Source organism: Labrus bergylta, chromosome 3 (assembly GCF_963930695.1).
Source record: "Labrus bergylta chromosome 3, fLabBer1.1, whole genome shotgun sequence".
NCBI lineage: Eukaryota > Metazoa > Chordata > Actinopteri > Labriformes > Labridae > Labrus > Labrus bergylta.
This window is the reverse complement of record NC_089197.1, coordinates 31,446,338-31,472,690: the sequence shown is the minus strand read 5'-3', so window position 1 is coordinate 31,472,690 and position 26,353 is coordinate 31,446,338. Positions and strand designations below refer to the sequence as shown.

At 40.3% G+C, this 26,353-nt stretch overlaps 1 protein-coding gene across 1 annotated transcript in view; it reads left to right on the top strand.

The window, feature by feature from the left end:
* The window catches only part of trpm7 (transient receptor potential cation channel, subfamily M, member 7), a 361,224-nt gene that overhangs the window by 2,109 nt on the left and 332,762 nt on the right, over positions 1 to 26,353 (top strand). Inside the window, 18 exon segments of the mRNA XM_065953144.1 lie at positions 10,081 to 10,160; positions 11,284 to 11,322; positions 12,773 to 12,980; positions 13,467 to 13,680; positions 14,986 to 15,110; positions 15,303 to 15,474; positions 17,255 to 17,429; positions 18,411 to 18,534; positions 19,541 to 19,613; positions 20,844 to 20,944; positions 21,402 to 21,536; positions 21,647 to 21,700; positions 21,790 to 21,930; positions 22,156 to 22,290; positions 22,445 to 22,722; positions 22,843 to 23,071; positions 23,886 to 24,041; positions 24,485 to 24,628. Of these exon segments, the coding sequence (XP_065809216.1) occupies positions 10,081 to 10,160; positions 11,284 to 11,322; positions 12,773 to 12,980; positions 13,467 to 13,680; positions 14,986 to 15,110; positions 15,303 to 15,474; positions 17,255 to 17,429; positions 18,411 to 18,534; positions 19,541 to 19,613; positions 20,844 to 20,944; positions 21,402 to 21,536; positions 21,647 to 21,700; positions 21,790 to 21,930; positions 22,156 to 22,290; positions 22,445 to 22,722; positions 22,843 to 23,071; positions 23,886 to 24,041; positions 24,485 to 24,628 (2,583 nt within the window).

Here is a 26,353-nt window from a genome sequence, read left to right as displayed (position 1 = left end):
GAGAAATATAAAACATAAATAACATATGGAATGAAAATAAGATATAAAGCAATAAGTACAAGAAATAGTTTTAAGGATACAGCCATGTATCAAGCTCATGTTAATAACAGATGAGCTACTGTATGTTCTGTACTAAAGCACAGAGAGTTGGGACCTGTTACTGATTTAAATAATTCAGGTTATATTTGTTTCATGTAAAGATAAAGTACTATCCTCAATAAACTGCTTCATCTTTCCTCACACAAAATCTGAGATAATTTGATGTGGAATATCATTGTGTGAGTGAGAGAGCTGAAAACAGCATGATTACAATAATGTTTATCTTCTTAACTTTGAATAGATGTTGATTACCTGAATACTGGACCTTTGTTGTCTGTCAACAGTCAACAACTGTTGAATTTATAAATGTGCTCTTACACACAGATGAATACAGAAAATTATGAGAACAAAAAAATGATTTAATGAATAACTGATATTTTCTCTCTTTCTTTGCCATCCTGAAGACCCCTCACTAAAAGTCCATGTTCTCCTGGAGCCATGTCACATGCTCGAGCTTCTTCTGAATGACTTTTCAACAGTCGAAGTTCTGGTGAGAGAAGATGGCCAGCAGATAAGACAGCAGTACATGAAGGAGCTCCACAGGCTTCAGGAGGAAGAGGAGGGTTTGCACCTTGGAAGACTGTATTCATGCTGTTCAAATAAAACTAGATCTCCTCCAAACAACTTGCAATCAAACTATTTTCTTCCCATTTTAAAACCCTTTGTCCAGTTTAGATGGGAGAAGTTGATATTATGTGATATTGATCTGTGAAGACTACATTTCTAAATCATTTTTAACTGTGTTTTTATTCACAAGTTATTGATCTTATTTACTCTCCATGTATCTTGATTTAAGAATGGAGCTGTGTTTAAGGGAAAAATGTTCAATGACTCTGTTCCATCCCACTTTCAGAAATGAACTACATTAGTATTTGGTAAAAAAAAAAGTAAAAGTAAATAGAAGACAAAGTTTGTATAAAAGTAGACTTCCTTCCCTTAGCTATTGAGTTGAGCATTAATGCACATTTGAGTCTTGTCATTTCAAATATAAAATGTATACTCATAAGTAGAGACAAAGGAGTGCATTTATATAGAAATATTTATTTAATTTGAAAAACTACATTCAAAAAAGTCTGCTTTTACAGCAGAGATGTACCTGGTACAAAAAACCAAATAGGTCTGATAGCTCATGTCTCTATCGACACACACTGTACTGGGGTGAATGTTCTGATGACTCATCAGTTTTGATTTGATGAAGGATAAGAGTTATTCACAATAAGTCCACCCCAGAAGAACCAACAAATACAGATGTTGTTGAAGCTCAGGTTTCTTCCTCTGTCTCTGCAGCTCTCTGGGCACCTCGATGGACCAGTCACCAATAATCCACACTGTGTCTATAGGAGAAATACAAAGGTGTTCAATTAATGCCTCAGACAAGACAAAATGTACAGTTAACTACATGTGACAGCTCAGGCTGTTTTTTTGTTATTAGCCACATCTGCAGGAATAATATTGAACAAGGTAGCTGCAACTCATCATAATAGATGCCAGTCTTAAATACAATATTTTCTAATACTTTTTTTGGTGTGAAGCTGACACTGTCCACAGACTCCATGACTTCACAGGGTTCAATAGAAAACAAATGTCTTATAATAAATACTAAATCATTATTTTTCAATTGTCATGTTCACCTCATCGCTGTTGACATCAGTAAATATAAAACACAGACATTCCTCTTTTTCTCAGAACAGTAACATGAACTGTATGCTTTGTAATATTGATTTCTTCTGGATGTCTCATATTTATCTACAGTTTATGGTCTAACAGTAGTTTCATCAACAACAACGAAATGAAAAAAGACGCCAAAGCTCTCATCTTTTATCGTTTTAAAACAAACTTCTTATCCTTTAACATGTTCTTACACCCAAGTAATGATTTGTAACACAATGTGAGAATTTAAATGTAAAGATTAGCCTCAAACTGTTTCTTACATTTTATGATAAAACTTTGTTAATGTATTTCTCTGCTAACACTGACAAAGTCTAACTGCTCTGACAAATAACTAATAACCATAAATTTATATTTAAAAAAGTGTAGTTTTAAGACTTTAATTAAATATTTGGGTTGAAGATAATTTGTTTTAACTGTGTTGTAGAAAAGTTAAATGTTAATTTACTGTTTATAGAGATAACTCAGGACGAGCAGGAAAGCAGTAGGGGATGCTAGCAGCCTTGCTGTTAGCTTTGATGTGAAATTGAACGTCGAGCTGAATGGGCGGAGTTAAGTCCCGCCCGGTCTCGCCTTAACGCTGTTGCTAGGTTGAGCCGAAGTTAGGTTGAGACCCCACTGAGACAGCAATTCCAATATGGATGCGCCCGTCGATTAGACTCATTTGATGCCTCCGTAACAGACGGGTGACGTCACTCAGGGTTCATCCAGTAATATTTACAGTCTATGTTTGAGACACATTTCTGTCAGCTGTCTCAGATGTTGGACATGGCACACTGTCGTTGCCAGTAACGCGTCAATGCCACCTTGAGCGGCTGCCAAGTCCGCTTAAATTGAATAATCTTTATTCTACAAACTTAAGCCATGTTTAAATAGTGCCTTTATCATCTCGGCCCTTTTGTTTGACCCATGTACGCACACTCATCCAGCCTGTTTGCTTTTTGACGAGGGTTAAATGTGTAAGGCCTTATGCAGACACTGTTAAAGACAACATACGTGTATGTCAGTGTTTCCCCTACCATTATATTTTTGGGCTTTTTGTGCCTTTATTGTAGAGATATGATAGTGGATAGAGTCGGAAAGTCAGGGAAAGAAGTCATTTAGGATACCTTTCTGATAGAAAAGGACAGCTGTCATTAAAAGTAACACATGAACACCAAGATTCCTTCGAGTGTTTGTGTTGGCAGCTGTAAACCTAGAACACTGTATGTTGTAATTTCTCGTCTTCCTCTCCGTGACAAGCACGACCTGTTTGTTTTTCTCATGAATTTCCTGTCTAGTCCTCTTTGGTCTAGCAAACGGAGGAGCTCAGGGTGAATGAAGAGAAAAGAGGACTTGTAGCCAAAAGCTGTGCGTCATGTTTGACCACACAGTCTTGTTAGTACACTGTGTGGGAGAGCCTGGCTAACATAGACTCCCTATCACTTTATACCTAGTTAATAGTTTGGACTAGGAGTTTCTATGTGTAGTAGTGTATTTTTCTATAAATAAAACAGATGTGAATAAATGAACCAAATAGGAATATATGGCTTTGGTGGTGGTTTCAATGAGGGCCTAAAAAATATAGGTTTATGCTTCAGTGATAGTCTCTGTAGATCAGCTACTGCTCATACATTTAAGACATTACCCACCACACCATTGTAAATCATTGTTTTATTGAAGTGAGAGACAGGATAGGTCATGTAGTCATTTTTAAGATGCTTGTATGTGCGATTATTTTCATTATTGCTGCTACCAATAGACAAACACACACAGTGATAAGAGGTTAAAATAACTAACTTATAATGATGATGCATGGCCTAAAACCTAATAACACATTTTGTCCATTTCATTCCAACTGAACAGTCCGAAATACAGTATGAGATCATTCTTGGCCTGTAAGATGAGGAAAGTGTCATTACCCCTCAGTCTTATATTACAGTATTGATACACTTGTTCTTGTATCCGATGAGACCCCAGAGTATCTGCTGCTTTATTTGCCACAATGCTAGTCGGAGCTGATCACATGCCCCTGCTTACCCCCCTGGATGATGAGAGACACTCTTGTGCTGCTGCTCTTATAGCATGATAACCGTCTGATAAACTAATGCAGAGCACTCGCTGTTATTTGAGCTGTGTAACTAATCAGGGATGAAGTTTTATTATTTGCAAAGAACAATCATAGTGTAACATCAGATGGGTGAACTAGTCAGCAGCTCAGGCTTTAGTGCTTTGTGAGTGGGTAGAAAAGGGTCTCGCATCACTTTATGTTGAAGAGCAGAGTCAGTGTTTATGTATTGTGTGTGTTTGTGTGTGTGTGTGTTTGTGTAACTGTTGGTGTATTTCACCCTACAGAGTAACTCACATGCCTCACGAATCTCTCTTATCTCACGCTTGTAATCCATTTGCGCCACACACTTGCCCTTTTGACCATGACAGATGAAGTTTTTCCAGTGACCCTGCAAGGGCTTTCACAAAAATTGGTCACAGTCTCAGTTTGTTGATTTTTTTATGAATGGAGCGCTACCCTGTAGTTCCTATCCAGCTGACCCCCCACTTCTTCCCCTTAGTCTGCAGAGCTGTAGCTCCTGGTCATGCATTCATCTGACTTGTGCGTGTTGTGCTTTATCTTATGTGTCATGTGTGTGTTGCTGTATTCAATGGAAATGAGAGATTTGCTTGTTGAACTTTTTGAAAGAAGTGGTTTGCTTTGTTATTTAAGATGACTGGTTTGGCGTAGTCACTTGGCACCTGGCTATCTCCTCCTCCTGCACCTGGTTTGACCTGGGTTTTCTTAGGCTCGCATAACCTAGAGCACCAGATGTTGAGAAGAATAGGCATCACATGCTGTACATTACTAGGTTAAAGAGCTGCTTGGAGGTAGGAGTCGTTCTGGCATGCCAGCAAGATATCAGGCCATGCTGTGCAGCCTCTCAGAGTTTCTCCGGGGCTACAAGTGTGAGAGCTGGAGAGCCGTCATACTTTGGTCTCATGACTGCATGAACTGCCTTCCCTGTAATGTGCAGCTTTATCTGAAGACTCTAATGAATCTGTTCGCTCCATTTATCTTTCTTTTATAGGCCTCAATAAACTACTGTAAAATGTGGCAAGGAGTATAAATTGATAAGGATTATGTGTTTACAATGCCTCAGATTATGTCACGAACAAACCTTAAAAGAAACACTGTAACGTTTACTTATTAGATGAAAATGCTTTATTAATTGGATTGAATTATTTTTGTAAAAGTGAGTCTTCAAGTTGAGGCAACTTCATCCTAGGGATGGGCAATTAATCAAGTTTTAATTCCAATTACCATTTTGTCTTTTGAAGATAATGAAAACGAGATAATCTAGATGAAAAATGTATTGTGCCGCATGCTGTGTTGCGCTTGTTTTGTCCACAGGTTTTATAAAGTGTGCTTCATGGTTCAAACTAGTGTTCGTTGTTACAATTTATTTTCTTTTATAGCTTGTTTTTCAAAGTGTCCAGAATGTTAAAATGTTTCTAGTCTTTAGGTTTGATGAATGCATGTCATGCAGATGTTTTAAATCAATGAGCAATCGTGTTTACTAATCGTCATCTCAGTTTCAAATGAATCGTGCTGATGTTTTTATGCCACAATCGAGCAGCCCTGATTCACCCACTTGAAAAACATTTAGTTCTGAGCTCTTCTGACCTTTGTGTGGGTGTCATGTGTGCACTAATTCATTGTCTTCATTGAACGAGTGTATAGCTTGGCCTTTTTTGTCTAGTCAAGTTTTCATCAGTGCACACCCCCCAGAACAGGCCAGTTATGGTGGCTCTATAATGAAAATATCAAATTTGCTGGTGCTGGAAAACCTGCCAGGTTATAAATGAAGATTTCTTTGCACAGAGACGTGCTAGACTTGAGTCATGACTTCCAGTTTGTTTTGATAAATGTGGCATGAGACCTGCCCTTGCATTAAAAAGACATGACTTTGATGGATTTCAAATGACTTCCTGTTCGCCCCCTGTAGACTTGACAAAAGCTCTGATTCTGACATGCATGTCAACACAGGCGTGTACTTTGTTTTTGTGTCATTGATTTAAGGGCTGCAAATAACCAAACATCAGTGGATTCATGGATCATTGTCAGAAAATAATGCATTCCCATCATTATATCCATAAATCCCAGGCTATTATCCTTCACTCTTTAGTCAAAAACCAGAAAAGGTTCATAAAAACTAAGCAACTAGTAGAGGTCGACATTTGATTGTTTGGCATTTACTTCTATGAAATGGATTTCTAATGAATAATCTGTTAATCTATTTATAGATCCCTCCTAATCTTTTTAGTTGTAATCGAACATAGCTCAAAAATGTAAGACGTTGCCTGTGTCTATAACTGGACTTTCAGTACCTCTTGGGATCGTGCACTACACTGCAGCTCCCCTGTGATGTGAGCTAATGCAAAGAGAAACAGTGGAGAGGAATTAAGGTTATAGCTTTGAGAAATTTCATGACAGGAGCCTTAGCTCACTGTACCGTGGAGGATGCCCTACTTTTGTGTTTATGCTTATAGCTATAGCAGTGAACCAGTGGTTCAATTGTGATTCTTGTTATAAAACCTTAAACTACAATCTTTATGAAATATTCAACTTGCATATCATTTAATGTTGGTGATCCAAGACTGATTTTTCTCCTGAAACCCAAACCTCATGCCAATCTTCCATTACGATGAGTGCGAACCATATCTGAGCCACTACACTTTGATAACACATTTTCAAGGTAATTTGAGGACAAAAATTGAACCGCTTCTGTTGGTGCCCTGAGAACGGCTCTTCTCTTTGGCTACTGCTCACACTACAGCGCTGACCCCATGTCCTCCTCTCTTTCTAAGGGCTAATAGAATCGCTAAGCCAGATGTTATCTCAACCCTGTGTTACGTCAGGCAGGGCCAGGGGACTGACAGGTCGACCAGCCAGGCTCGTTTCATTGTTGCAAACAGTACGAGGGGGGAAGGAAGAGCTCAGCTGGCAAGGTTTCTGAGTTCAGGGTGTTTGGATTTTGTGTGCTTGAAGGAGATGCCAATATGAACACATGCTCGAATTTGTGTCTTTCTACTTTTGTTTGTGCAGTTGAGTGTGAACACACACACACTTGCCTCTTAACAAAGCACATAACATCCTAAATGACCGAACCCAGGAGAAATGGAAAGGTGTTGGTTTAGATTTCCTACAGGAACAGAGTAATCATAAAACCTGGAGCTTAGAGAAAGAAGCCAGCAAGGAAGAGGGAGGGAGCGAGGAAGTGTGTGTGTGTGTGTGTGTGTGTGTGTGTGTGTGTGTGTGTGTGTGTGTGTGTGTGTGTGTGTGTGTGTGTGTGTGTGTGTGTGTGTGTGTGTGTGTGTGTGTGTGTGTGTGTGTGTGTGTGTGTGTGTGTGTGTGTGTGTGTGTGTGTGTGTGTGTGTGGTCTCTAAAGTGCTCAACTCCTTTTGTTGCCTGACATTCTCAGGTACCATGGTAACAGGTTAGCAGGGTTCAGTCCAGCTTTATTAACACTTTGTTTGATTGAGTTGGGTCAGGACGAGGAACCACATCTGTCACTGCTTCTGCAAGTTCTGAATGATAATGTAGTGACTTTGATTACAGACACTGATGACGTCATCAATTCAATGAGCTGGGGGCACTGAGGACTCAAAGACCCTCAGTATTCAATTACATCACATCAAAAACGCAGCTCACAAATGTTACCTAGGCTACAGTTTACAACATGTAAATGAAATGTCCCTTACGTCCCTGATGTAGCTGGGGGAAGTAAGCATCGACAATCTCGTCGATGTCAGCGCTTCCATTTTGTGAACTGTCAGAAACTTGTCCTTTCTAACCTCACCTGCCAATTTAAAATACATCTTTGAAATATTTGGTTATCTATTTAATCATTCAGATTAAAATATCTATGACACTCTCAAAGTTCTGCTAAATGGGAATTAGCTTAGCATAGCACAAATATTGGAATCAGAGGCAGTTAACGTAGCTGAGGTCTTCTGGTTCTGTCTTTGTGTTAAATGCATCAATCAATCATATTTTTCCCCCCAAATGTTGATAAATTCTCTTTTCAAGAGGGTGACGTGAATCACTTCTTTAAGGACATATACACAGAGCGTTTTATTGATCAGTGCATCATTTTACCAGGTGTATTTGTCTATATGTTTTCAAACCCAAAGAAGTCGTTTTTCAAATGATAACTAAATTGAAGGATTATAAATGGTTTGTGGTAAATCAAGGGTTCAGGTGAAGGCTCGGCATAAACTTACAAATTGTATTGAAAGAGTTAAGAACTGATGTTTCTCTTTCAAGATAAAAAATTCACACGTCCCAAAAAAAATTATCAGCCAGTTCAAGATGCATGTAAAACCTCCAGGTATATAAAACACAATGTGCATAGCAGATAATGATAGAAAATTACAAGTATTACAACAATAAGCAACATGTATGTTAGTTATATGAGAGAAAAATGTACGTCAATGATAGACAATACTACTAAAGGTCTGCATATGAAACCCCAAAGTTTAGTTGGCCTTATTTAAGCTACCTATCTGAGACTTGAGACATTCATGTCATGTCCAAACCCATAATGATGATGCTACTATTTTCAGAGTATAATAAGGGTTGCTTATGTCATGTATAGACACACATACACACACCAGATGCAGAATTCAGACCTAAACGTGAACATTCAAATCCCTGTTTTTATGTTGATACGTGAAGCCATGTTGTGAGTTTTGTTATTTCACGGTTATGTTAATTTGCAGCCCTCTACTAATCTGGATTTAAGTCATTTTTCTAATGGTCAGGATGGCTCTTGAATTGTTAGAGCACGCCATCAGTTGTTAAGAGAGGTTTTACTGTATGTGTGTGCTGCATGAATCACAGTTGGTGGTGTGTCTTCAGCAGACAACTAGGTTTATATCATTGAAGCCTCTGCCCATGAACTAATCCTCTCCCACACCCCCCCGTCTCCCTTGTCTCTTTCTCCCCAGTGTTAAGTATAATATCTAGTTTGTCTCAGACACATTCATCTGCCCCCTGAGTGCCTTCTTACAGATTAACAGTGGATGGAGTTTTGGAGGCTGCAACTTCTCACTGATGGCTCAGCTTTTAACTCGGGCAGGATCTGTGTGGTTACCGTACACTTTGAGACCTGTGTAGGAATTGTGTTTGGATCTTCTTTTTTTTTCCGAGGTACTGAGGCAGGCATCAGTTGGTTTGTTGCAGATAATCCAGTGCTCAAAGGAGGCTGTGGTGACTGTGGTTTGTCCAGGAGATGCATGAAGGAGTCCTGGTATGTTCCTGTACAAAGCCCTTAAACACAGAGATGAAGAGGAGAACGTCCAGGTATTCGCTCTGTGGCTTCGCAGGATGACCTGTTTGTTAATTTTTTCTGTAAACCACCATTTGCTTTAGGCAGCATTTAACACTGAGGCACTATGAAAGCTGGCTCTGTGTCCTTGTAGGGATCGATACAAATAATTGCTTACTAAAAACTTTTCCTTTATGCAAAATGGCTTTAATTATATTGCGTGTTAACAAAATCTAAACTTTAACTTTTTAGCGTCAGCCAGAAGCTGCTGCTAAAGTCTGTGATACTACATGTCCTGTGTTACTGTATGCTGCTGCTGCTGTTGTAACACTATTGTTTGAGTTTGAGGAATAGTTGAAACGCTTTGGTCTGAAGCAGGTGACTGTGTTTGCAGGTTTCCCTCTCAGTGCTGGGAAGGATTAAAATGTCTAATCTCTACGCGGTCCCTCTCAGCTGTACTGGGGGGGAAGCATGAGGCATAAATTGAAAATTCCTTTGTGATAAACCCTTTCTCTAAAAGAAAAGTGATTATTTGTACCATGTTATTGCATTGGCAGACACCTGCAGCTTTGGTGCCGCCTGAACTGTAGTAGCACTAGTAGTCATAGATATAGGAGTTATGTTTTTATTTCTTAATCTCATTAATCCTGCATATTTTCATAGAGTCAGTCTTAGATGAAGGGGGTTACACGTCTCTTCTTGCCCTCTGTGGATGTTTGACTTTAACATTTTGCAGAGAAATGTTTTTAAATGATTTAAAAACCCATTTTGATTCAGCTCCTCTTTTAAAAACGTTTTTTCCCTTGTCTTTGTTTAACAACAATGGATTAAATGTCAGCGCTGTTTGCGTGAAAACTTAATTACTACACAGAGCAGCATTGTTATTTCAAGCATCCACAGGGGACAATTAGCTCAGCAGCTTGAATTCATTAAATGCAAACATAACGAAGCAGCAGGAACATCAGATTCAATTAATGTCTCTCAACATGCAACTGTTTCTTTTTGTTCACAGTCCCAGAAACCCTGGATAGAAAGCACTTTCACCAAGAGGGAATGTGTGTACATACTTCCAGTGTCAAAGGACCCCCACAGGTATGTGCTCCGACTCACTGCAGAGTGCTTTGTGGCCATAGCCATGGAAACATTGTAATTGTACAGTGTGCTTTTAAAGACAGTTCAAACCCTAACCACTACTCTCCGAAGAGAAAATGAGTCTGTTTCTACATAATTTTGATGTTTATGTCTGTGACTGTAATTACAGCGTTTAGTGTGAGGGAAGACCAGTGAAGGTGAACCTGTGTCATGTATTCTACGAGTGTTACTTCTAATCAATTCACCCAAAATCATATTCATTATTTGGCTTCCCTTTAAACATTTCTGTTATTTAATTCTGAAGAATGTAAACTACATGTTTCATACTCACTTATGTTGTTTTGTTAGTTTTAAACGATAACTTTTATATTTGGTGAGGAACTGTTGCATGCGCTCTTTTATCAAGTGCAGCAGGATTTTCTCCAGACTTACTGGAATCTTACAAAGCAGTGTTGAAATAGTTAGAAAGGCCTCTCATTGGCTGAGCGTGTGGGTCACTGTATACAATTTGTGCATGAGAGACAGGCATGAAATATCTCAGTCAAAGGTACAGCAGCTGCTCTAACATCAAGTTGTTTAAAAAAACACCCTTTCTGTCTATTCTGTTATTTAATATGAATAAGTTTCTCACACTTGCATGTATTTATTGTTTAACCACATCCTTTGTGTGTAAGCCATTTCTGTTCAAGTTGTGGCATTCCTTCCTTTCCTCTCACACATTCAGTGATAATGGATAACCCTTTTCTCCTTCAGCTTTCTTTCACATTAATTATTTGCCACTGGCTTTTCTGCACTAACTAAAGTATGTGCTGCTACCCTGAGGAGGATTCTGAGGTGTTATTGAACATGGTCTCACTTCACACTGGACCATAGGTCTGCATGTGACTGCGATCAGAGTGAGAGCCCCCCTTGGCAGGTTTCACAACTTGGTTAAAGGCCAATCTATTCGGGCGGCGTGCCCAGCTGACAGATAACCTTCCTTTATGTCCTCAACAACTGTTTCCACATAGAGCTTCACACTCCAACCATTATATAATACTTTGAAAGTATGCCCTACATTTAAGCAGTGTGTGTTTTATACATTTACATTTGTGATACTTAAATGTTGTGAAATTCTTTCCAGATGCCTTCCAGGATGCCAAATCTGCCAACAGCTAGTCCGGTAAGTATTTATTATTTGTTTGTTTCACTAGTTCTTTGTAACCCGACCGGTTACTTTTCACCAGGGAAAAAAAAGCCTGTGGGTATCCAGGGACCCTCCTCAGGAAATAATTAACTTCCAGTCTTTGTGTGTCAGGATGCTCGCTCTCGCCTTTAAGGTGATTAAAGCAGGTGTGAAAACAAAAAGCAGGGGTTGTTGATTAATTTAAATAATAACAAATCGAAACCGCATACCTGAAGCACAGCTCACCTTACAGCCTTGAAGGTCTCACACCCTGTCATACAGGTCCGTTGTTTTGATAAGGTTTATGTTGTTTTTTAACAGGATATAGATAAAAGTTAGTTGAAGGATAAAGCGGTGGATTGAGACGTTCAAGACATTAATTTGAAAATACTGATTTGAATCCAAGCCTAAGCTTTACATTCTTATACATCATTAATCATGTTTTTAATAGTAATACAGAAAACTGTTTCATGTGAGGCTCTTGCTAATTCTTAATTCTTGAATTTCAGACATTTAGAGAAGACTGGGCTTTGCCTTTTAAGCTAGTTAGCATTGATTCTATCAGCTGAAAAACAAACTGTGAATAGCAGAAATAGATGGGAACAGTTTTCCCCCGACTGATGTTTTAAAGACCATATTGATATGTTCCTTCTATAAGGAAACATTTGTTCTGTCATTTGTTCACGCTTTCAGGATAACTTGTTTGACTCTGCATGCTCGAATATAACATAACCAAGAGTCTTCAAAGTTAGCTCCAGCGCTGCTAATGTTAGCCTAAGCTCCAATATAGTAGCATTTGTGAAGAGGGAGTTTAATGCAGTTTGTAATAACATAGGCTTTAGTTATAAAGAGAAATGCTTTATGCTTGCTTTTAAAGCACAATATTTAGTCACATGATCCCATCTTTCTCCTGTGTTTTTAATTATGTTAGGACTACAGCTTCTTCAACACTCTTATACAGCGTGTAGAGAAATCTGAAGCTCGCCCAGAGTAACGGTTGCTAAGCTAAGATTGGATGTTGCTGTTAGTAGGTAGTGGCATCATTAAAGAGAGTCATTGATGGTATTGCATATTGTACTTGACATGAGCAGAGGGTTGAACTGAATAGAATTCTTCCATAAATCATTGACTTCAATAACAAAATCTTTTATCTTTGTAATGGATTTCTTTGGTTTGATAAATAAAATCTTATCAGTGTTGCTAAACATTAATCTTAGACCATGGGGTCCTTTTTTGATTAAAAGATTGATGTCTGGTTTTGGGTTCTCTCGTTGTTGAGTTTTAGTTGACTGTATAAAAGACATTTTCCTTCAGGAGGTGTGGTACCTTTAAACGTTTCCTTTTTCATCCACTTTCTTCTGATTACATTTGTCATAAAAGGGCATCATTTACATTTACAAGTTCCAGTTAATGATTGTACTTTAAAATGATTCTGATCACCTTGAAGGTGCTGCTGTGGGCGGCTGGTCCGGCAGCATGTTGGCTTCACAGCCAGCTTGGCCACCAAGTACTCGGACGTGAAGTTGGGTGATAACTCCAACCTGTCCCTGCCCACGGTGGAGGAGTGGTCAGTGGAAAAACACACAGAGGCGAGCCCCACTGATGCCTATGGTGTCATCAACTTCCAGGGAGGGTCTCACTCCTACAGAGCCAAGGTAGGAGGGCAAATTCTTCTCTTCCTTCAGTGGGGGGGGGGGGGAGCTTGTGACAACTTGAGATGGATTGTGGAAAAATGTTTTTGATTACAGAATACCAAGTTGGACTTCAAGTGAAGATCAATTATCATTCACATTCAATCCACTTACATGATAGAGATTTCTTGATTTCCTTAAAAAATACTTTATTGTGTATGCAACTTTAAAATCAAGTATGAAAATATTAAATAATAAAAATAAAGAAAGAAATTATCTTTAAAAAAGTCTACCCTCTACCTGTATCTGTGCACATGGTTAAAATCTAGTGCTAAAACAAGTCAGTCAGTTTTCCATTTGACTGAAAGACATTTTGATATAATAGTTATCATTGTCATATTTTAAACAAAAATACCAAATGTGTTGGTTTCCTCTTTTGGATATTGAGGAGAGAAAAAGAACCTGTCCACATGACCCTGACTTTCTTGTGTCTGTCAAACCTTTGGGCAGTATGCGCGTTTGTCCCACGACTCGCGGCCGGAGAGCATCCTGCAGCTGATGCTGAAGGAGTGGCAAATGGAGCTGCCCAAGATCCTCATCTCTGTCCATGGAGGAGTTCAGAACTTTGAGCTGCACCCACGCATCAAGCAGGTGGTCGGGAAGGGCCTCATCAAAGCTGCTGTCACTACCGGGGCCTGGATCCTCACTGGAGGTGTCAACACAGGTGTGTGGTACATTGTAGAGATTATTTAGCCTCAGGCTCTTGTAGTTTTCAGCTGTTTTTCCCCAACAGTAAGGACAAAAGTATTGCTGTACCAGCAAGCAGTGCTTTCACTCAATCAGTTTCAGCAGGCTGCAGATTCTTCAGCCTCTGGGCTGCTCAATCATTCATCATCATCAGTCTGAAAGAACAGAAACTCAAAGGGCCGAAATAGAGGGATTGTTTTTTGAAGTGTAGCTTGTTTAAAATACAGATTCTCCATTTTTATAATATCTGATTTTGGTTTGATACTCCCTCCAATAGCTGGATTAGCTTTTCTGACATTGAGCCACTCCTTTGGTGATCTATTCTTTTCTTCTGTCTATTTCTAAGTCTATGTTAATATCTACGTCTGTGTGCTGTGAGGTTTGTCAGCACGGCTCTTTCAAATATCTTGAAAGGCAATGTTTGATTGAGGCTTTGGTGTTAGCCCTGCTTTAACCAACTTAATAAAGTGCTGCTAGAAGCATCATGCAAGTCTGACTTCTTGGCTCCTTTCCTGCATGTCATTCCCCACTCTCTCTTGCTCCCTGGTTTCCTAATAGATCATCTGTCTTCTCAAATAAAGGCATAAAAGCTCAAAAATAAATCTTAGACTTTTTTTTATCAACTTGAATAAATGAAATATTCCATCTAACTTGTGAATGTGCCTCCTGTGAGTAGATTAAGTATGACTGGTTTTGAAAAGTAATGGCAACTCAATAACTCTTTCTCCCCTCCAGCCCTGCTCCTTTACAGATTCCCTAATGAACACTTGCACACACTTACATTGTGCACAAAGCTACACAAACACACAACTAGCATCAGTGTGATGCGCTGATGTTGCAGAAGTTGTAATACCGGGCCCCAAACGCGTCATTTTGCTGTGCGTTGGGCCAAGGTGTGTCTGCAGCCACAGCGCAGCGTTAAGATGATGTGGTCTGATCATAGTGTTTAAATCATTACTCACAGGGTCAATTACCCAGACCAGTGATTACTTTTAATGCCTCTCTGGCACCCTGGCCACTTGAGAGGGTCTCCTTGCTCACAAATTACTGCTGAAACCATAAGATCCATTAGCTAAAGATTGTGGCTCACAACAATCCCAGGGCTAGTGTATTTGTTGAAGACTTGCCCCAAAATGGAGCCTATTGGTCTCAGCAGCTAAAGGGTGTTGGCTCTTTCTCTTTACGTGCAAAGTTTCTGATCAGTGCTTTTTTGTTTCTCTAAACTTTTATCCCTGTTAAAATAATGCATTTTTTTTTACTCTTTATTCTATTCTTTCAACAGGTGTGGCCAAGCATGTGGGAGACGCTCTCAAAAAGCACTGTTCAAGATCATCAAAGAAAATTTGCACTATTGGGATCGCACCGTGGGGAGTCATTGAAAACAGGAACGATCTCATTGGCAGAGACGTAAGACACATTTCTTACTCTTTGAGAGCCTGACATTAGATAACCTCTTTATACTGTTGAGTTGGTCTCATGAATGCACTGATTTTTATATAGTTTAAATTGTTTTATTAAGGTGCTGAAGTCATTGTTCTTTGCAACCCCCTCTCCCCCTACCCTTTTCCTTTATTCTGTACCTCCATGTCCACCCTACAGATCGTCGCTCCGTATCAGACGCTGCTGAACCCTCTCAGCAAACTAAATGTTCTCAACAATCTGCACTCTCACTTCCTCCTGGTGGATGATGGGACTGTGGGCAAGTACGGCGCTGAGGTCAATCTGAGGCGGGACCTGGAGAAACACATCAACCTCCAAAGAATACATGCACGTAAGAAAAACAGCAAATTCAATCCAGTAGTTTTCATCGCTTGGATACCAGCGCGACAACAGATTATATGGGATTACTTTAAAATCTGCAGAAGCAGTCTGGGGATCCTCTCTGAGATAATGCTAATGACATTATTAAAGGCAAAAACAAAACACATCCCTACTGATGTTTTCCCTTCACTCCAAGTCACAATAAAACACTTGACCCCTGAAATCCATCGTATAACATAAAAACATTTTCCAATTTGAGATTATAATTGTCTTAATGAACATTGTTTAAGTGTCATTTGCTGTAGGGTGCTTTTGAAGTTGTACATGAAAAAGAATAAACTCCATCCTGGACATAATTTAACTTTTTTGCTATCCCAAGCTAGTAGAGCTCAACAGAGTGCCCCTTCTCACAGGCAAACAACAAACAGTGATTCTCTGTTTTGTTGATGCATGTCTTTCTTGTGATTTGCATTAATCATACCAGTTTTGCTTCTTGTGTAGAAATTGAGCAATAAGTGAACATAAGGGCTGTGATCCCACCCAAGACTTAGGTTAGGTTCACACTTCACTAACTAGTAATGAAGACAGCTTGGATTATTCTAATATATAAGCAAACCTTAATGTACTGTAGATTCCCCCTTAAACACGCATGCAAACCAGTGACTGTATTAAACATGGTCTGTGATGCCACCCATTGGTTTCTGAAGAGCGTTATGAAGCTCAACATTGGAGGTTGCCATATTGGAAATGCTGACTCCCTCAAACTTACGATCAATCAAGTGCTAGGGCTTTAGCCTCTTAGCAAACAGCTACAACGCTACAATTCTACAATTCACTTAGCAGACGCTTTTATCCAAAGCGACGTACAGAGAGTAAGTACAACACAAACAAGGATCTAGAAAAAAGGGAACAATGTCAGTAAGAGCAAACGATCAGCTTTGAGTCCGATTGGACACACAGGTGCTGACAGGAAGTGACCAGAGGCAAAGCACAACATTGAGGGCAGTTCTTGAGAGCTCTAATCAGTATAGAAACCATCTTATAAGTCGTCGTTATCAAACAAAAACCATCGAGCTGGGTCTATAGCTTTTTCTTAAAGGTGCAGAGGGACTCTGCAGATTGAATGGAGCTCCCACCTGTGAATTACATCATCCAGACCCCTTATAATGTCTAACTTTAGCCTTAAATAAATCAAAACAGATTAGTTACAAAAAAGAAACCCAAGTATAGTTTTGACCTGTGAAGGAATAAGCTAAAGAGACCAAAGCATTATTTTGTTTCAGGCTTTAAACATGTTGGTGTTGTAAAAATGGGCAGTCTAACACGGGACCTAAAGGGAATTACTTGGCCTTTGGAGACAGAATCAAGCAGACGAGGAACTGACATGTGTTGCTTTTACACAGTATTAAAGAGAAGACCATGGTAGTGGTAACCACCCTGTCTTACATTACATTTTGTGCTGAAACCCATTAGTGTATATGAACACAAAATCTAAATACACGTAAATGTGTCAATGTGAGAGCGGAGTTGAATTTATTTCAGAATATCAATAAAATCATAACTCCACCATTAGACACTGTATGATATTAAATGACCCTTACATACTGTAATGTTCAGATAAGTCTAAAGTTCACAATGTAACCCACCATTGTGGGGCGGTTTGGCTCTGCCTGCGAGTCGGCCTTTATCATCTCAACCTTTTGCAAACTGTCATTCGGGTCAAAACTTATTGGTGAATAAATTAATATGAACCTTAACTTTAAGCACGCTGTCCTCTCTCTTTTTCGTAGGAATCGGTCAGGGGGTTCCTGTTGTGGCGCTGATTTTTGAAGGGGGGCCTAATGTGATCCTGACTGTCCTGGAGTATCTTCAGGAGAGCCCTCCTGTCCCTGTGGTGGTGTGCGAGGGAACGGGCCGCGCTGCTGACATACTGGCCTACGTCCACAAGCAGACTGAGGAGGGAGGGTAGGTCACACACACACGGAAGCAGGCAGAGGATGACTGTAGTCGGTGTGATCTCTACTTCCTTTTCTAATGTAATTTTTTAATAGAAAAAGTGAAATAACAAAACACATGAAAGAACAGGAGGAGAACTGATGAATAAGATTGAGGTTTCAACAAGTGTTTCAAAGAATATTACATTTTTTTCTGCTGTTCCTTTGACGGCCGCATCTTTATTAACTCTCGTCTGTTTCCGTCCCTGAAAGATTTCCAACAACCAACCCACAGTCTAGTCTGCTGGAAAAGAGTTAAAGAGAGTTAAAATTCAGTGCTGTTAGTAAAAAGTTGTTTAACTTGCAGTGCTGGTGTAGCTCATTTTGTAGAGCAGGCACCCCATGTGCAAAGGCTACAGTCCTCCTTGTCACACTGGTCACACGGTCAATTCCAAATCCTGCCCATATTTGGTGTGTGCCACCCCCCACTCTCTCTCCCCACATTTCCTGTCTCCTCAAGCTGTCTTATCAATTAGAGGCGAAAAGCCCAAAAATAATTTTAAAAAATCATCTAACTAAATTATCTAATGTAATCAGCCAATAAAATTTTTATGACAACAATAAGTTTGTTGTAATTTTTATAGAACAACATTTCTTCAGTGACTCACCATGCAAACAGTCTTGTGGACTTATCTTTAGATCCTATCAAACTGCAGAGAATACATTTAATCTCACTACATTTGATATAGTTTACCGTATACACATACATCTGATGTCAATTTGATCTGAAGTGATAAATATGATCTGTAATCCTGCATCAAAACATACCTTTATATAACGTGAAAAAGAGGCGGCAGAATTCAACTGAGACAGATAAAGTAACAAGTCAGGAGGTCACTGTGTTGTGTTGTTAGATGATGCTTAGAATACGCTCCTTGTAATTGTAGTATTTCAAGCTGTGCAGATGTAAGTGTTGTCTAACTGTACCTTCTGTCTTACCGCTCTTCTACAGCGGCCTTCCTGATGGCGTGGAGACGGACATCCTAGCAACCATTAAAAAAACCTTCAATTTCAGCCACAGCGATGCTATCCATCTCTTTCAGACTCTGATGGAGTGCATGAAGAGCAAAGAATTGGTACGTTCATGAACATCACATTTTTAATCACACATTTTTCTTGTGTTTATATACCGTAAAATCCAGAATATAAGTCACACCGGTGTATAAGACGCACCCTGTTTTTAAGGTCTCTTTGAGAGAAAAAAAACTTTAAACTGTTTTCCTGCGTGACGAGTGTTCAGCGATGTCTACAACGTGCAGTTTCTGTACAGCTGTGTCGCTCTTTAGTTCTGTCTGTTTTCAATTTCGGGAGTTTGCACTCCTACTAGCTACAGTACGGTAGTTGAGCTCTCAGCCTGCTGAAGGGAAAGTTATGAGGCACAGACTCCTAGCTTAACAGTCGCGCTGCCCGACTCGGCTGGTCACTCTTTAACTTTAATATAGGACTCTTTCAATCTAAAGAACAGTCCACAAGGTTTATTTACGGAACAATAATCCACTGTTTTCTGTAAATGCATGATTATGACCTCGTGAGGGAGAAAAGATGTGGAAAAAGTCGCGCAGCCAGCCTGGTCTGTGTCGCCGTCTTTCCCAGCACAGCGTGCACTCAGCTTTCAATACACAATGAATGGGGATGGGTTTTTAATCACGTCAGGTCACAGTGATAGGGGCTGCTGCACCCGCTGTAATGACGGCGCGTGTTTCAGTATTTTGTACTGGTGTATTTGGTCGCACCGGTGTATAAGACGCAGCCAACTTTTAAGATGAAAAAATGGGTATTAAAAGTGCGTCTTATACACCGGATTTTACGGTACTTATTATTCATATTTGTTTCCTATGTATTGATCTCTATTTCGATAGCTGCACTGATATAACTGGGCGAAGCTCTGAAAATCAAATACAAAATCTTCAAGATTAACAAGAGAAAATGCAGCAACTGTTCTCTGAAATAACTAGTGCGCAGGTGTGAATCGTTTTTTTGTTTTTCTAAACTGATGCACCACATATCAGAAACTCTGGAAACATGTGGAGAATGTCTGTGGGAACATGTTAATAAGTGCTATCTTGTTCCTTCAAAAAACAGATCACTGTGTTTCACATCAGCTCCGAGGAGCACCAGGACATTGATGTGGCCATCCTAAGGGCTTTACTCCAAGGTTAGTGTGTGACTTCTCTCTGAACCTTTTTTCTCCTCAACTTGGTGAGGTTGAAAGTCCTATAAAGTTTATCCAGTTCCAGTCTATTCATATGCTGAGGTTGTTGGCATTAGGAGATAAAAATTTCAAGCCTTTGTAATGTTTTCATTCTGATATAGATATGCTTTGAGAACTAATCCCCCTCACCTCACCCCACCCCACCCTCCCCCTTTGTGTGCCCTTGTCTTTGTGTGTCTGAGGAGATCATGTTGCTCAGATTCACAGGGCCTCCTTATTTCAACCCTGTCAGTCACTGGGCTACATGTCTCAGTCTCACTCTTCCTAATTCTTATTTTCTTCTGCATCGTTTTGAGCAGCAGAAAGACGGACATTAGGAGGCTCTTTTTTTAATATTGTACAAGTTCAGCTCATGTTAAATTCTAAAACTGCCTGATTAATGTTTCTTTTCACTCTGCCCTCTCTTCCTTTGAAGATGTTTTCCACCTTAAAGAAAGGTGTTGTGTTCACTCTGAGTAGGTGCAGCAAATTTGTTCTGTTGTTCAACCTCATTCCCCTATATGTAGACAAAAGCAAGGGAACGTGTAAGTGACTGCAGATTGATAGTTTCAAGAGAAAAGGTTAAAACTCTGAAAAGACAGATAATGCTTGACTCTGACTGTGCAAATTTGTGTTAGCCCTACAGCACAGTCATTGTGGTGAATCAGTAACTCATCGTTAGAGGAACCCCAGGCCACCAAAGCTCTTCAGTGTCTTGAAGTATATTTAGTACTGCTTTGAGATCTTTCTCTCAACAACACTTATATTCATTTTGCAGGCTGAAGATTAAATGGGAATTTTGAGCTGATGGTTCTTTGAGTGTACATACTCTAGTTAAGGTAATAGTTGTTTTTAGCAGATAAACTTTCCTTCAAACTCCCTCTGAGATCATTGTCAGACATCCAAACGTGTACTTCTTCAGACGATGGTAATGATTGTTTGATTCAGGTTTCTCCTAGAGGACAATAAGGCAGATTACTGAGGAAGAGAGCAGTACACTGAAGGCGGATTTATGTTGCGGTCTAAGCTGCTGTGATTCTGTATTAGGGTATAATTGGGTGTATTACTGCCCGGGCCCTGCTGTCCTACCCCTCTCTAATCCTGCTAGCTGGCTAACTGGAAAATCATAATTAATGTAGCTTTCTCTTTTTATGTGTGTGTGTTGTAACCCATGGCCGTACTCGTGTATTTCAGGCACAAACGCAACTGCCTTCGATCAGCTGGTCCTGACTCTGGCCTGGGACCGCGTAGACATTGCCAAGAATCATGTGTTTGTGTACGGGCAGCAGCTTCTGGTACGTCTGCATGTTTATTTTTGTGTGTGTGTGTGTGTGTGTGTGTGTGTGTGTGTGTGTGAGTCGCAGCCTGTAGGGTTGTTTGCTTTGCTCAGCCTTAGCTCCAAACCTTTGGACTGACCCACAATGATCCAAAATCTCTGCCTACCACAATCTGCAGACTGAAGAGCCCGGGGGACTGGACTCAGGCAGGCTGCCATGAACTGCATGTCTTTACTGTAACATGAAGCTCATGACAGTTGTCTACACAAACTGCCCTCAGTGCTTTTGTTTATTTTAAAAGTGGGGGAACCCTGGCTTGTGTTTAAATGAGGGGATAGCTTATATTTATTGTTTTATTTTAGAAATTTGGCTTTATTTTCGTGCTTTTATAACGAACACAATAAGAGAGAAGGCCAAACAGCGATTTGCTATAAAAATATGCTTCATGCCAGCATGTTTATCCTTGTTTGTTTAGGTGAGCTCTCTTGAGCAAGCGATGCTGGATGCGCTCGTGATGGACAGGGTGGATTTTGTCAAATTGCTCATTGAAAACGGTGTCAGCATGCACCGATTTCTTACAATCAATCGGCTGGAGGAGCTCTACAACATGGTAAACTTACGAGACATGCACCATCTGACCATTAAAGTTCGACTGTGATAAAAAGGTTTGTGTTTTTCTTAACCCTCTGTTTGTTATTTATTTTTATTTTTATTTTTTAGAAACAACCTCCCAACAACCCAACTCTCCTCCACCTGGTTAGGGATGTTAAGCAGGTAGAGTTGGATCATTTTTGATGACTTGAGAGAGAGTCTGATTAGAGAGTCTGATTAATCTCAATTCACCATTTTTCCCCCTTTTCAAGAGTCATCTTCCACCAAACTATAAGATCACTTTGATCGATGTGGGCCTGGTTATTGAGTACCTGATGGGCGGGACTTACAGGTGCAACTACACGAGGAAACGTTTCAGAATAATATATAACAATCTCCATGGCAGCAATAGGGTGAGTTCAAGCACTTTCCTGTTTTGGCAGCAAAGTTTGAATATTTGAAACTTTTGTCTTTAGCGTTTAAACTTTTGAAATTGTGATCAGAGACACTTAAGTAAGAAGCGGGCATGTTGTTTGGATTTGTTAAAAACAAAACATACCTTTCATGCATGATATCAGCTGGTGTCCGATGCGTTGTTAACTTTGATAAAAGTCAGACTGTTTTTATATTTTGTACAGAGGTCGGGGCGTCACACAGCAGGACCTGGTTCTCATTTGAGGAAAAGTCATGAGTCCTTCAGCATGCAGGCTGACAAGAAGGAGAAGACGAGGCACAACCACTTCATCAAAACTGCACAGCCGTACAAACCCAAGGTAACGTCCTCTAGTTCAAATGAAATAATAAGGCTCCATTTTGAATATGAAGATCACACATGAAAAATATTTACTTGTACGACCTCCCTCTATTTTTGAGGAGCCCAGGATAAATAAAAATGACTGTTTATGTCCATGTTCCCTCTCCTCGTAGCTGGAGTCTACCCAGGAGCAGAACAAAAAGAGAAGCAAAGAGGAGATCGTGGACATAGACGACCCAGAAACGAGGCGCTTTCCCTACCCCTTCAATGAGCTGCTGGTGTGGGCCGTGTTGATGAAGAGGCAGAAAATGTCGCTCTTCTTCTGGCAGCACGGCGAGGAGAACATGGCGAAGGCACTCGTGGCCTGTAAGCTTTGCAGATCGATGGGCTACGAGGCCAAGAAGAGCGACGTGGTGGACGACACCTCAGAGGAGCTCAAGGAGTACTCAAAGTGAGATATCTCTCAAACTCTCGTATTTCTTCATTTAAGTTTAGATGTCGGGGTTATAATTAAAAATCGACACAGCAGAGTGTTGTGAAATGGTACATCATTTATGTTCGTTTATTTCAGTGACTTTGGGACGCTAGCAGTGGACCTGCTGGAGCAGTCGTTCAGGCAGGATGAGACCATGGCCATGAAGCTCCTGACCTACGAACTGAAGAACTGGAGCAACTCCACCTGTCTGAAATTGGCCGTCTCCTCTCACCTGCGACCGTTTGTGGCTCACACCTGCACCCAGATGCTGCTGTCAGACATGTGGATGGGACGCCTGAACATGCGCAAGAACTCCTGGTACAAGGTTCATGTTCCATTTAGAATTTTTTATTTTTTTGGTTACAAGCAAACACCTGATGATGCAGCTGTGGGATCTGTGCTGAGAGTTCATTTTCAGTGGCTGCTGGGGGTTCGACAGTGTCAGTAGAGGCTCCGTGTGTAAAAACTAAACCAATCTGTAACGGTTAAATGTTTGTGTTTCAAGTTTCGGCAACAAGTGTTGAATGAAAGTCGGCTTTTCCCAAGTCTCCCTATCCAAGTGAAGCTGTTGGTTTAGGTATAAGAATGACACTCGGTATGATAATCATTGTCATAAAACAAACACTCAGCTTTCCTGGGAAATGTTTTTCTTGTGTTACATAACACATGAAGAGTTGTAGTGTAACAACAATATGGTGTCAAAAGACTCTCTAGCTTGAGTAAAGTTGAGTAAATATCACAAAACAATCAACTAATCATTATATTCTGATTGTTATTACTAGATTTTCAAACTAAATCTTATGTGTTTATAGGGATTTGAATTAGGTGCTGCAAAATTATTCAAATATTAAGCTTGTTCTTCATTTGGCCTCCCACATTCAAAAAAACATGAAGGACCAGGATTTAACCTTTGCTCCACTCATCGTAAACTTGACTTAATATTTGTTATATAAAGCACTAAATGGTCTAACAGAGAGAGAGTGAGATGTTTTGGCTTCACCTTTTGGGAGCCGGGTGTCAGGTCAGATATGAAATGAGGCATCAAACACCTGGGAAGTGGAAGAAGTGTATTTCATTCCAATGTTTTTCTTGACAAATTTAGTCGCAATCACCCACATGTGTGTGTTCTCTGTGTCCAGGTTATTCTGAGTATGTTGGTGCCTCCTGCCATCCTACTTTTGGAGTACAAATCCAAGGCGGAGATGGCTCATATCCCTCAGAGTCAGGACTATCACCAGATGACCATGGAGGACAGCGAAAACAACTTCAAGAACATCGCTGAAGACATCCAGATGGTTCGATTCACTCCGTCCCTCTCGTTTTGTGTCTTTACCAAATGTTGACAAATGAGCTATTGTCCTCCCATTAAAGTGGAAGTACTCTGGCACTTTTATATCAAATGGATAATAGATAATGTCATGTTCCCATTCATCACAAGAGACTTCCGTGTCAGACGTAGTCCACAGTTGAGTGGATGTGAAAGAGTAACAGAGCTACAAACAAGTCGTCTGTTATGTTGAAAGAAAAGTAGAAATACAGATATGTTTATAAAGTGTGTTTATAGATACTTATTTGCACTTTCAGCCAGAAATGGCATTCTGTGTGTGTTTTCTTTGATATCGTTATTTATTTGTTTTCGTTCCACCCCCTTCACATTCCCTTCTTCTGCTTTCTCTCGTTCTCTTCACATTTTTGGCCTGCTGTCGTCTAATCCGGGCCTTTTTTAACCTCACTGCAGGATGTGTTCAAGGAGGCCAGATCCAACGACCAAGTGGAGGCAAAGAATGAGATGGAGACACACGTTCGCCCCAGGAAGCTGCCCTTAACCAGGAAGATTTATGCCTTCTACCATGCTCCCATTGTCAAGTTCTGGTCCAACACGGTATGAAGATTAACGCCCACACACATTATCATCTATGCATTAACATAATCATTCATTTTATGGTGGTGTATCTCGTAAACGAGCTTCAGGAGCTACAGGAGCGGTGGCTTAACACATCATTTACCAGAGAACCAAGAACTTTAAAAAAAAAATAGATTTCTTTCTTTTTGGCCATTCCTTTATTGGACAGGACAGCTGAAAATCAAGTAAGACTGTTTTGTGGTCTGATTCAAACCTATCAGACTCTCGCTGGGATTGTTTGACTGCCCATGAAAACCACAAATAGAAGAGGGAGTAAGCTAGTCTTATCAGACACCTACACTCAGCTTTCTCACTGAGTGTTATAAGACTAAACGAGTGGACAGATTCTTCCATTGTATCGCCCACAGGAAGGCTCAGGGATCACGACAATACTCCATTTCCCAGTCAAAAGCGTACATGTGGGATTTATTTTTAATGTTGAACCAGCAGTTCAAGCCCCTTCACATTGCTATTACACTACAGCGATGTAACAAAGCGTTACTTTCATAGTGATTCCTCAACAGCATTATATTAGTGTCCCAGTCGGTGACTTTAGCGTTACAGTGCGTTGCGTTACAGCGTTGCAGAAGCATGACATGTAAAGTTACAGCAGGGTCTCCACTTACAGCGCACACACACTGCACTGTTCTGTCCCGCCTGCTCCGCTGCTTTACACCGACCCCGACATGACATTTACATTAAATGGGAGACATTGAAAGTCAGAAATGACGCGCCTCGTACTGGCAATATAAAAAGAGCTGGAAGGGGTCCAAATGCTCCAGCAACGCTTGTAGTATGAAGATCAACTTTATGAACAAATTAGGCCGACGTGTTGTGGAAGGTCTCGAGCCGAAGCGCGTCGGTCATAATTTGTTAACAAAGTTGATCTTCGTTCTTCAAGTGTTGCTGTAGCATTTTGACCTCTTGAAGCCTTTCACTCGTCATGCACCTTGTTAGTTGGTGAAGTTGTGCCAGAAAATTCCCACTCTGCTTCTTCAATATGAAAAAGATCTGCAATCTCCTCCCCAACTCCTCGGGATTGTTTATCTCAGAGTGGCAGAGCGATGTGAATCCTGGCAAATGTAAAGCCTTAACTTTATCTGCTCTCCTTTTTAAAGAAATATTTGAAGTGTTCATAAGTGGGAGGCAAGAACAGGAACATTTACTCTACAGTCTGCCAGTTCTCCTGCTGGTTGTCTCTCTTTTAAAACCTTAACCATGAAAGAGTCAGAGTCACACATTTACTTGACTGCACACAAAGTTGGACTGTCACATTCACGTTCATTCAAAGGATAAAGTCATCTTTTCTCACTTGTCCTGATGTTTATTTATAAGCGTAAGCCTGGGGCTTGTTCTCATGAAACCTGGGAGCCGTCATTGATGGCTTTATATGCAGAGACAGAGCTGTTTAACTGGCTGATTATGACTGAGAGAAGTCTGATACCATCACTGAAACCGCAAGGCTGCATAACACAGTCTGTGCTGCAGCTTATCTACATCTACTCTACCTGTTTCCGTCCTGATTTCAGATTTCAACACGGCAACGCTGCACTCAACAATCAGATCCGAGTGTTAATGGATGGATTTTCCAGTTGTGTGTGTGTGTGTGTGTGTGTGTGTGTGTGTGTGTGTGTGTGTGTGTGTGTGTGTGTGTGTGTGTGTGTGTGTGTGTGTGTGTGTGTGTGTGTGTGTGTGTGTGTGTGT